This window comes from Temnothorax americanus, unplaced genomic scaffold (genome assembly GCF_048541705.1).
Source record: "Temnothorax americanus isolate GAGA-0224 unplaced genomic scaffold, ASM4854170v1 Scaffold42, whole genome shotgun sequence".
In the NCBI taxonomy this organism is placed as follows: domain Eukaryota; kingdom Metazoa; phylum Arthropoda; class Insecta; order Hymenoptera; family Formicidae; genus Temnothorax; species Temnothorax americanus.
Genome location: NW_027509570.1, coordinates 334068 through 345840, shown reverse-complemented (window position 1 = coordinate 345840; position 11773 = coordinate 334068). Strand labels below are relative to the sequence as shown.

Sequence of the window (11773 nt, the reverse complement as noted above, 5' to 3'; positions counted from 1 at the left end):
CTTATTTGTAACAATTCTGCATATGTAAATAGCTGTTTGATCCTGATAGACGTGATCTTTATGAAATCTGATTTCAGAATTGTGCAAATATAAAAACTAACGCTTCATCTGGTATTCGACAAACCACTCATTTGTTGGGAGAGAGAGAAAGGTCGCAACTTTCTGCAGAGCCTGATGTACGAGCGGAACACAATGTCAGCTTAGAACCAATTAACATCACTGCCAAATCTCTTCAGCCTTCAATCATCGTTCTTTCAGCAAATAACAACAGTAAGGCAGATCCTAAAATTGCAGTCACTGCAGAGACCAGTGATGTTGGGAATCACAGAGGAGTCCAGCTGCTACTGAAGCCTAGTATTCATAAAATTATTCAAACCTCGAACGATTTGTCTGCTCATGCTCCGAAAAAATTAAAAAAACAAGCAGAAAATAAAATACTAAAAAAAGAATTTAAAAAACAAGCAGAAAATAGAATACTAAGAAAAGAAAATAGAATATTGAAAAAAAAGAATGCTGCTTTGCATGAAATAATAAAAAAAATAACAGATGTAACCGAAGAACAATTTTTGACGGCCTGTGAAAAATTTCTGTCACCGCAAGTAGCAATGTTAGTAAGAGAACAAGTATTATCTGGCAAGAAACAAGTCCGCGGTCGGAGGTATTCCCTAGAATTTAAACGATTGTGCTTGAATTGGTATTTTAAAGGGCCAAGAGCGTATAGAACTTTGGCATCGATATTTTATTTGCCAGGTAGAGTAACTCTCAATAGAATTACAACTAATATTTCTATTACGAGTGGCATAAATGAAAACGTGTTCAATTTACTGGCCGTTAAATTTGCAACTACGCAAGAGTCCGGAAAAATTTGCGTGGTACACTTTGATGAAATGTCATTAAAATGCCATTTGTATTATAATACAAAGACTGACGAAGTTATTGGTTTTCATGATAGTGGCAATGAAAAGCAATTCCATCCAGCAAAATTTGCATACGTCTTTACTGCAAGAGGTATTTTTGATGATTGGAAACAGCCTCTTGCGTACGAACTTTCGAATGCAGCTTGTTCAACTGAAGTTCTCAAACAATTACTCGCTCAATGTATTTTTCAATTGCAAAATATTGGTTTAATAGTTGCTGCCGTAGTGTGTGATATGAATCATAAGAATAAGCAGCTCGCAAAAGAATTAAGAATTACGCCTACTATCCCATATTTTACGGTGAACGACCGCCAAATTTTTTTTCTATTTGATGTGCCGCATTTGATGAAGGGAATGCGAAATATGTTTTTAAAATATACTTTTATGTTTGACCAACTTTTTGTTAAGATGGAGCACGTAAGACAATTTTATGAGTTCGATAAAATAATGGAGTTCAGGTTGGCGCCGAAATTAACTGACTCTCATGTAAATCCACGTCCGCTCCAAAAAACGGAAACTCGATTAGCTACTCAGCTTTTTAGTCGATCTGTGGCGGCAGGTATATATACATATATGCATTTTGGAAAAATATCACCCGAGGCAATTGGAACGGTAACTTTCATAGACAAAATGGATAAACTTTTTGACATGTTAAATTCTACCGCGAAATACACGGAAAAAAAACCGCACGCTCACGTTTTCGAAGGGAATGAATTTCAGACTACCTTTTTAAAGGACTGTTTAGAGTTTTTCGATTCATTAATAATTATTAATCACGATGGTCAGGATATGACAAACAAAATTAAATTCATCTATGGCTGGAAAGTTACTATTTCAGGCGTGCTGCAACTGTGGGAATGCCTCAAAGAAGAAGGATTTAATTCTGTGCAAATGAGGAGATTAAATCGAGAGCCTATAGAGAACTTTTTTAAAAAACTTCGTTTAGAAAAAGGAAACCGTTTGAACCCTCCTGCCGTGGCGTTTATTCGAGCATTCAAAAAATTGCTGTTTCACAATTTCTTTAATACGAGGAACAAAAACTGCGAGGATGATTTTGACAATATCTTGTTAGACTTAAACGGACGGAATCAAGATGGAAACAAAGAAATTGAAGAAGAAAGTAAAAGCGGACTTTTTGAGGAATTTATGCCGGATGACGTTGATTATCAAAAGCTCGATTTAGTTGAAAAAAATTCAATTTGTTATATATGTAATTTTTTTATTCGTAAATGTTTAAAGAAACATTCATGCACGATTTGCGAAGGATATAGTATCGATCACGTAGAATTTGAAAATTCGACAATTTTTTGTTTTTTTAAGGCGTATCAAAACAAAAATTCAATTCTTGGAAATTCAGAATCGTCACATAATTTTATTTTTTACGTGTGCTCATTGGAAGCGATTTTCAATGAGCACTTTCAAAATATTGTTTTTGAGAAAAATGTTATACAAAAATTGTTAGCAGAGGCTGAACTAACAACATTTGAGCATCCATGCAGCAATTTCCCACATTTATATTTAAAAAAATTATTCTTTAGAATGCGGTTATATTACACGTTAAAATTTATAAATTATAACTTTCGGTTATCCAATAACCCAAATAAAATGATCATTTGGAGACACTAATGAATACCGCCGTATATGCATGTATGTATGTTGTTTAATTTTTAGGGTACCTAACCAGGATATACAATTTTTTTAGTAATATTCAGTACAAAATAAAAAAACGCGCCAACATTTCTTTTCCGCCGTATATGTAAATACATGTATATATGTAAATATATGTATGTAACAAACATATGCCGCCATATATGCAATAAATGTAAGTTTACAAAAATTATGTAGTTTTTGCATTATTAATTTTAATTATACTTTACCACGAATAATAAAATCTTTAACGACAATTAATAATCATTCGTATGTATACTTATTGGTCGACAATACACGTTTTTTTAAAGAATCTCTATATGAAATCGTTTGTATTTCGTATAAAGACTTTTAAAGTGCAATTAAAAAGGTTTGTGAGTCATTCGTATAATTGTCATTAATTATACTTATAAGAATTGTCATGTCACCTCGAATCTACGATTCACGTCAATCTTTAATAAATATTATTATATATTTATATTAACTTTGGATTTTTTATTTTCAACTGCACCTAATTTATTATGATATGTATATCAATATGGTATATCGTAATTTACGTTTTAGCTGAATTTCTTGCACAGTTCATTTTTTCTCTTTTTCTCTTCAATGTAAAAAGAAAAAGAACAAAGATGGACTGTACAAGAAGTTTAGCTAAAATAAACAGGTCTAAAAATATGAAATATACGGCATATGTATATATATATAATAACTTTTGAAATATTGGTCGGAGCGCTTCGGACCCTGATAGTTTTTGATAGAACTCCTCGGGGGGCCACCAGAACTCCCGCGAGAACTGCCAATTTCCGAAAAAATATTACCCCTCGGGACTTATAAAATTTTCGAGGTGCGGCACTTTGAGGGGCTGTAACTTTTGAAATATTGGTCGAAGCGTTATAAAACCTATAGGGAATTCTAGAACTCGTCGAAATCTTTCTGAATCTACCATAAAAAATTGATTTTTTTTTTAAGTGGACATTTTTTGTTTAACTTTGACATCGATTTTTAGGCTTATTTGAACGGAACTCTTTTTAAAACCTATAGGGAACTCTAGAACTCATCGAAATCTATCCAAAATTACCATAAAAAATTCATTTTTTCAAAAATGGGGGGCGCCGTGAAGTTAGCCCCTTCATTTTTAAAATGGTGTTTTCACCACTTTAAATGACGGAACTCTTTTTAAAAACTACAGAGAACTCTAGAACTCTTTCTGAAGATCCAGAACTCTAATAAAATTTTCCGAATTTTGAAAAAAGGGGGCCAACTTCACAGACATCGTGTAGTCGCGCTTGAGTCGTGGACCTGTTCGGACGTGTTTTGTCCTGAATAAATTTTTAAAGATTGCTGATGCAATTACAATTTCTACTCAGATTTCCAGTAATTTCCACTCAGACTTCGCTACGCAATCAGTGAGTCAAGCTTTTTGTTAAACAAACAGTGGCAAATCTGGCCGTATTGCCGTATTGTCCACTGAAAAGCGGCAGGAACCAATAAAAAATAAGAAGAAGAAGAAGACGTTTGCACGTGTGATATAATACGCGTCCAGATTAAAAACGTACGTACACTAGCAATTGCCGGACGGAAGCAGTGTACACTACATAAAGTGAAAGCTGTACTCATCCAAGTAGGTAGTCCAGTCTAATAATTAATTTTAACGCGTATACGTATTGCACGTAATCTTCTTTCGTTTTGCCACTTCACTTGCCGATTTCGCGATGACAGCGATGATTTCGTGATATTTCAGGTTTGTTTGCGTCGCATGCCCCACCATGCTCCTAATCACTCCAACGCACTTCAAAAGCTCATCTGCTTCAATCGCCACCTTTTATCCGGAGACTGGGATGTCTGTCGATGTAAGGATTATGACTGCGGTGCCAGAAGACCGATATATTTAATTAATACAGTGTTATAAGGATCACCTGTTACAATGACTCTGTTATAATAATCGATTGTCTGACTGATGAATGACTAGCAAATTTAGTTTACTTAAGATTAAGAATTTAGTTTAAGAGGATTATTAACATAGCATTTTTTAATATATAGTAAGTTTAGAGCGCGCTATTTCAGCACATGGTTATTAAGAAGTATTTTATTTAGAGAAGATTTTAAACAAGAATTAGTTCTAAAATTAAGACATTTTATATCACTGCCATATTATTACAGGTCATATTGAAAGCAGTTTACTACGCTCATGTATCATAATATTCATAATATTCCTATCTGCAATTTTTTTTCGTTATTATTTTCTGTGTTAATTTGTAGATATATTACGATTGTATATCTTTATAGATGTTCTATAAGAAGAACAACAGCGAACGAAATGTTGTAAAATTGGAGAAAATAGAACGAGACGGTCCTACATGCAAGCGGCCCAGAGGAAAAGGTAAGAGTGCAGCTTCAAAACCAAAGCCTATTCACAAAGAACCAGGTATGTTTAGTAACATATTTTGTGCACGAAACATGTGTGTATGTATAACATGTATATTAATGATTATTTTATAAATTTCTAGAATGTTAGACAATATCGTCTGACGAAGAGGAAGAAAGCAAAACTAAAAAAACAGAAGTAACAGATTGTGAGCATTTCGCAGCAATTGCACAAGCAGCTCTTGCAGAAATCAAAATTGATTCGTGAATTACAGCTTTGTATAATTAATGATTTAAAATTGATTTTACTATCATCTTTACAAGCGCATCAAAGTTGCTGCATAGTACAAGAAGAAATGGAAAAAAATATGTGTAACGTTTGTAATTTAGTATTTGAGACTCATGATCGCTTCATAGAACACCGGATATACTATTCCAAAAGCTGTACACTCACATGTGCACTTTGCAAGCAAAACTTTCAGAGATTGTACATGTTTAATCATCATACCAAACTTATACATTCAAAAGAAAAACGTAAGGCATAGTTATATCTGCAAAATATGCAAGGAGGGATTCAATTATGAGAATCATTTACATTCGCACACTATATGCACGTTCATTTGAATGAAGTGAATTTAGTTGAGACTGCAGGTAATTGTGCAAGAATATATATCTTATATTTTAACGTTTCGGCAATGTATATTTACGTTTACGCGAGAAAACAACGAGCAATGAGGGTCACATGTGTTTCAGACGGTCCTCAAGGTCAAGTCACAGCGACGTCGGTGCAAGGAACAAAAAGAAGTGACATCTGTCCATCACTCTAGATTTAAAAAAAAATATCGTTCATAAATTGTTAGTGAGACTTTTATTATACATAATAGCGTGCGCTCGTTTGAAACTCGTGTCCCAGCATGTGTATTTGCTTATTTTTTCAGAGTTCAAGCAATATTCCCGACTCCCGATCCACAAGCTATGTTCGATAAAGGAATGCACAAATTTGTCGTGTATGTATGTATACGCAAGGAAGGTAACACGTGTATGAAATGGCTAACTCTCGGGGCGGAATATTATCATCTGCTGGCCGAGAAAATCTTATAACGACATCATAACGAGTCGCATTACAGCAGCAACAATAATCGAAATAATAATAATAATAATAATAATAATAATAATAATAATTCTCAACTGAATTATTGTCAGCTTCTACGCCTATAATGACAATGGTATTGTGACATCATCTACTACGTTTTCGGACGTGATCGGACGCAATGTGAATCTTCCATTACCCGAGTTCTCTCTGATCGTTACCGTTACCGAGCGTTTGACGTCCACTTTCTCAGAGGTGTTCCGCGTTGACTAATCCGGTTCTTGGACAAGTTAATCACGTGTCGAGGCGCCACAGAGGCTGCGTTCGGGGAGACGCTATTGGGCTGAGTTTCCACTGAGCGCGTCACGCGTCGCGTCGTCACAAGTTAACCAATCAAAACATCCCATTTCATTACATTCTTGTGACGGGATCGAAATGGGATGTTGATTGGTTCAACTCGGACGACGCGACCGCGACGCGTGACGCGCTCAGGGCTGCGTTCCAAAATTCACTCTGGTTAACTAAAATGCTATAGTGTACGTGACGTAAACTATAGATTTTAGTTACCCAGAGTGAATTTTGGAACGCAACCCAGTAGAAACTCATCAGCCTTAGCGCTGACGTCATTCTGTCTCTATTACTTACTGAAAGTTTAACAAGGACAGAGCACGCTCATAGCCATAGCGCTAAAAGCGCGCTCCCCGAACCCAGCCAGAATCAGTTGACTAGCGCGTCAGTGCGCTCGTAATAATTAAGCCTTAATTAACACTCTATTGCCTTGCCTCCTTTTCTTTCTCACGTCCGATTGCACGGTCTATTTCATCTTAAGTGCAGAAAGTGTAAAAGAGTACAGTTACACGAAGAACGAAAAACCTACGAACACCTCGGCCTCGTCGCCTTCGTCGAGATATGTAATACATGTATAATTATGCGCTAAAATACGATTGTTATTATTATGCGCTAATTGCAATTTCGAATATTTAACATCGATTGCGCGTCAGCTGTGCGCAGTGTCATCAACAATAAGATCGATAAGCTCCTGGGCCTGGGTAAGCATGCTCCTCTTTCAAAGTGTCGTCGACGATCGACAGTAACAGGAATGGATACCTAAAAGACGCGCGATCGCGATATTGGCACGTGTATTTTATACACGCGAATTTTCCTTCGAATAGGGTAATAAAGCGGGAGACGTTTTATCTCGGTTCGAAATAATTTACGAGATTGTTACAGCATGTACCTGGGACCCTATTCTCGAATCGTTTTCATGAAACTCGCATGCGAAATTCAATGCTTTTCAAATAGAAAGTTGCATACGAAAATCATTAGGGCAGGCTCGAGAATACGGTCCTTTGTACCTCAACCTCTCCTCCCGATTGATCTTGCCAAGTTGAATCATCACTCGGCACTTTCGAGAGATTATTTGAAGATAAAATATAGGTTATTAATAATGTGATTCATTAACAACACTTAAGACTGGGTAAATGGACAAAAAAGTCAGTACTGAGAAAATCTAAGAATTTGAAGAATTATCAGTATCATTGTCTATTACTTGCATTTGCAATAATGTTTTCCAATGTATTATTTATTTATTTATTTTTAGATTTTGTTATATTATGTTCATGCAACGAAGCGAATGAACTCGTAAATCATTTCTAATCAAACTGAACGTTACATTATCTATAATATACAAGCTGTTTGGTCTCGTAGTTTAATAATCTAAATTCTTTTAGCTTACGGTATGTGGTTTAAGTAAGGAAATTGTGTCCAGCAGTTGTGCGTAATCGTACAACGGTACAATGAAGTGTTACTACGAAGTATTGGGAGTCGCGAGAGATGCCCTTGATGACGACATAAAAAAGGCGTACAGGAAGCTGGCGTTGAAATGGCATCCGGATAAGAACCTCGACAGTCCGAATGAGGCTAAGGAACAGTTCCAGCTTGTCCAGCAAGCGTGGGAGATACTGAGCGATCCCCACGAGCGTGCTTGGTATGACAATCATCGCGAGGCCATCCTGAAAGGTGGCATCGGGGAGGATTACAAGGACGACTCCATCAATCTTTTCCCATACTTCTCCCTCTCGTGCTTCAAGGGCTACGGGGACGACGAGAAGGGTTTTTACACTGTCTACAGAAAGGTTTTTGAGCAATTGGCGGCGGAGGACGCTGAGTTTGCCGAAGACGGCGATTCCGACGAGGAAGTACCTGGCTTTGGTGACTCTCAGAGCTCCTACGAGGATACGGTGGGCGATTTCTATGCCTATTGGCAGAGTTACAGTACCAAAAGATCCTACGCTTGGGTGGATCGGTACGACATACGCGAAATACGGAACCGGCAGATTATCAGGATTGCCAAGAAGGAGAACAAGAAAGTGCGCGACAAGGCGAAGCGCGAGAGGAACGAGATGGTGCGGAATCTGGTTGCTTTTGTTCGAAAGCGCGACAAGCGTGTGCAGGTATACGCGGCGAAGCTGGCCGAACGCGCCCGCGAGAACTTCCGCAAGGCAGAGGAGCGGAGGAAGGAGCAGCTGCTGGAGAGGCAGAGACTGTTGCGGGATCAATCTCAAGCTGAATCCGAATGGTCCAAGTTCTCGAACATGGAGGCACAGCTGAAGAACATCGAGGCGAATCTAACGGCGGAGTTCGGAATAGATGACAGGAAGGTAACGACGAGAAACAGCAATCCAGATGCATTTTATTGTATCGCTTGCGATAAGATTTTTCAGACGCACAAAGCTTTCGCAAATCACGAGATCTCGAAGAAGCACAAGGAAAACGTCAGCGCACTCAAACGTGTCATGCCGATCGAGGACGAGGATCTCCGTAGTAGCTCTCGAGAAAGCGATTCGAGCACGGAAGAAGAATCAGTTTCGCTGAACAGGCCTAAATTAGCAACAGATTCACAGATGCCTGATTTCTTGCTGAACCCTCCTCGAAGCGATTCGAAACCGAATGACGAGGATAATGACGGTGATATCTCTCCTGCCGAACTGATGTCGGACGATGAGGAAAATCCAAAATGTTTTCAACCGACAACCGAGAAGACGAAAACAGATGGAGATGTCCCACTGGCCGTGGGACCAGAAATGGATGAAAGTATTTCATTTTCACATAAAATAGAAAATGAAGATGATGACATAACTTCCGAAGACGAATTAATATCTGATCAGGAAGAAGACGTCGCGCTGTCGAGTCGTCGGAAGAAAAAGAAGAAGAAAAAGCGTAGTATTCAAAATCCTAATCCTGTGCTTGAACTTGTTAGCGACGACAACACAGAGAGCATTAACGAGGAAATATGGCTGTCAAAGAAACAACGCAAGAAGTTACAGCAGAGGAAAATAGAGCTGAGTAAACAGTTGCGAAATAAAGAAGAGACGCACAAAGAAGAGGACCAAGAAGCAGAGAGTGAAGGCAGAGTGATGGAAGAAGCAAGTGTTGTTGATGAAAGACTAAAAGCCGACAAAGCAAAGAAAGGTTCTAAGAAAGAGGAACGAGAGAGTAAAGGAAAAAATAAAAAGGATTCAGTCGCGGATGGATTTGATGGATTTGACGATCTGACTCATCGCTGTGTTTCTTGCTCATCTGAGTTTCCTAGTAAAAATAAATTATTTGAACATTTAAAGAAAACCGGACACTCTGTATATATACCAGAATTAACGAAAAGTAAAAAGAGCCAAGAGAAAAAGAAAAAAGCAACACTCAAAGGAAAAGACGACACGGATAAAAGGAAACATTGAAATTATAGTTAATTATTATAATTGAAGAGCAATATAATTTGTTATGATTGACATGAAAGGTTTCTTTATGAATGACATGTATCTTCTGCGGACTCTATAGGGATTGTGTTTCTGTACATATCTTGCACAAAGACTTGTTAGAATACTTTAGTTTTTTTTTAAATACTTGGATTGTTTGGCGATACCTCCAATTTTTTTAGTACAATTATATCGATTCAGAAATGGAGATTAACAATTAAATGTAAAATATGTTTTAAGAAACCATGAGAATGAAAATTATATCAAATATGTAGCTAATTGTATAATAAATTATTATCTATTAATAAAAATCAATATCATTAAATTAAATATTTTTATTCTCTATCATCTCTCTCAATACTATTTATTTTCAGTCTCCTATCTATAATATTTTAAGTTTACTTATCGAAATATTAACTTGTTTCTTAAGTATTGGACACAACAGTATATTCGTTTCAATAATTAAGATTTACTGTAGTAGGTTATTTCCTAACAAAGTAAAATATACAATTTTATATAATAGTACAAGAAAATATTTGCATTTTTCAGGGTATGCAATCTCTTGCTATAAATGTTACAACTAGCATAACATAGAAATGAATATTATTCATTACGCTGTTAATCACAGGTGAGATTTGAAATTGACGAATGGTTACATCCTTCAGCTGTTTAATTTCAAAGTGGCACAAGTCAATTTTTGAAGTGAAATAATCAGGACATACAGTGATATGGATATGACATACAAATAACATGATATATTTTAACAAATTTTACAAAGCTTACTGCACACGTCACTTTGCAATATAACAGCAGGCAATATTATGTAATAATACATGCATCTACAAACTTACTGTAGGAAGTGAAACTGAAAATTTCTTCAAGGTCGCACACTATGGCTGCCAAAAAGCTCGTTTATCCTGCAGCGGACCGTAATAAGGATCCGATATTATCAGTTTTAAAACGGTACATCCAACGCGGCACCAATCAGACCTTCTTGGAGATATCCTCCGGTTCAGGACAGCACATGGCACATTTTGCGCCGCATTTCCCACACGTCACGTTTTATCCTTCGGAGTACGAGCCGCGACTTCTGAGTAGCATCGCCGCGTACGCGAATGGATACTCTAATATAAAAAGGCCCTTGAGAATCGACATCACCACGGACTTCCGGATGTGGGGTGACGGTATCTTCAAGCCGAGCAGCTTGGAATACATATATAACGCAAACATGATGCATATCTCGCCGTACCAGTGCACCATCGGTTTATTTATCAACGCGGGCCAATTGCTGAAGCCGAACGGGCTATTAATCACGTACGGACCGTACGCTTTCGATGGCCAGATCACTCCGCAGAGTAACGTAAATTTCAACGAGTCTTTGAAATCGCAGGATCCAAGTTGGGGTTTGCGAGATGTAACAGACTTGAAAAAATTAGCTGAAGAGAACGATATTAAATTAATAGAAATCGTAGATATGCCAGCTAATAACAAAACGATAATTTGGAAAAAATATATGCATTCATAAGAAATTGAAATTGGTGATACAGGTTTGCGATTAAATGAAAAATTATCGTTGAACTTGAATTCATGTCTATTTTTATTCAACTGAATCTCAAATTATTACTTTTCTGGTCGCGCGAGGAATCACTAAAAATATTTTATAATATTTTTACAGTGTTATATACACCCTGTACTATTATTAAAAATATTTTATAATTATATATGTACATGCTATAGCTTACATTTATGTTAATGCATAAAAATTTAATCCTTGAGAGATTTAGTATAAAACTTTTAAATTTTATAAGAATCTCTTTGTACGAAAAAAATGACGCAATATCGTGACAAAATATAACCAGAGAGAAGAATTCTTCTCTCTGCTGTTATAGTAATCTGTTGTATATTGACAGTTGATTATTAGAAAAATGAGGTTAAATAAAAAATGTTGAAGTGCAATAAAATCCCGCTTTTAAGGGGAGATATACACCTAGGAGGCCGAAAAA

The 11773-nt window shown here is 36.7% G+C and overlaps 2 protein-coding genes and 1 long non-coding RNA gene across 7 annotated transcripts; all 3 read left to right on the top strand.

Moving 5' to 3' along the window:
• Positions 1-3048: 3048 nt before the first annotated feature.
• On the top strand, positions 3049-5783 carry LOC143902962 (uncharacterized). The gene is made up of 5 exons (XR_013258549.1): positions 3049-4185; positions 4306-4414; positions 4851-4989; positions 5072-5579; positions 5682-5783. It is a non-coding gene; the product is annotated as an uncharacterized LOC143902962 (long non-coding RNA).
• Positions 5784-6747: 964 nt separating this feature from the next.
• LOC143902960 (methyltransferase-like 26) lies at positions 6748-11744 on the top strand. Of its 4 annotated transcripts, none has more exons than XM_077416239.1 (3): positions 6748-7061; positions 10320-10398; positions 10653-11744. In XM_077416239.1, the coding sequence occupies exons 2-3, from the start codon at positions 10367-10369 to the stop codon at positions 11293-11295; spliced, it is 675 nt and encodes a 224-aa protein (XP_077272365.1). In that variant the 5' UTR covers positions 6748-7061; positions 10320-10366; the 3' UTR covers positions 11296-11744. The 4 variants fall into 4 exon arrangements, with proteins under 4 accessions (XP_077272365.1, XP_077272364.1, XP_077272368.1 ...); XM_077416238.1 differs by having other exon boundaries at positions 6927-7067; XM_077416242.1 differs by having other exon boundaries at positions 7007-7067; positions 10627-11744.
• Positions 6927-10311, top strand: LOC143902955 (dnaJ homolog subfamily C member 21). Of its 2 annotated transcripts, none has more exons than XM_077416227.1 (2): positions 6927-7067; positions 7749-10311. In XM_077416227.1, the coding sequence occupies exon 2, from the start codon at positions 7815-7817 to the stop codon at positions 9750-9752; it is 1938 nt and encodes a 645-aa protein (XP_077272353.1). In that variant the 5' UTR covers positions 6927-7067; positions 7749-7814; the 3' UTR covers positions 9753-10311. The 2 variants fall into 2 exon arrangements, with proteins under 2 accessions (XP_077272353.1, XP_077272352.1); XM_077416226.1 differs by having other exon boundaries at positions 7050-7191.
• Positions 11745-11773: the final 29 nt, after the last annotated feature.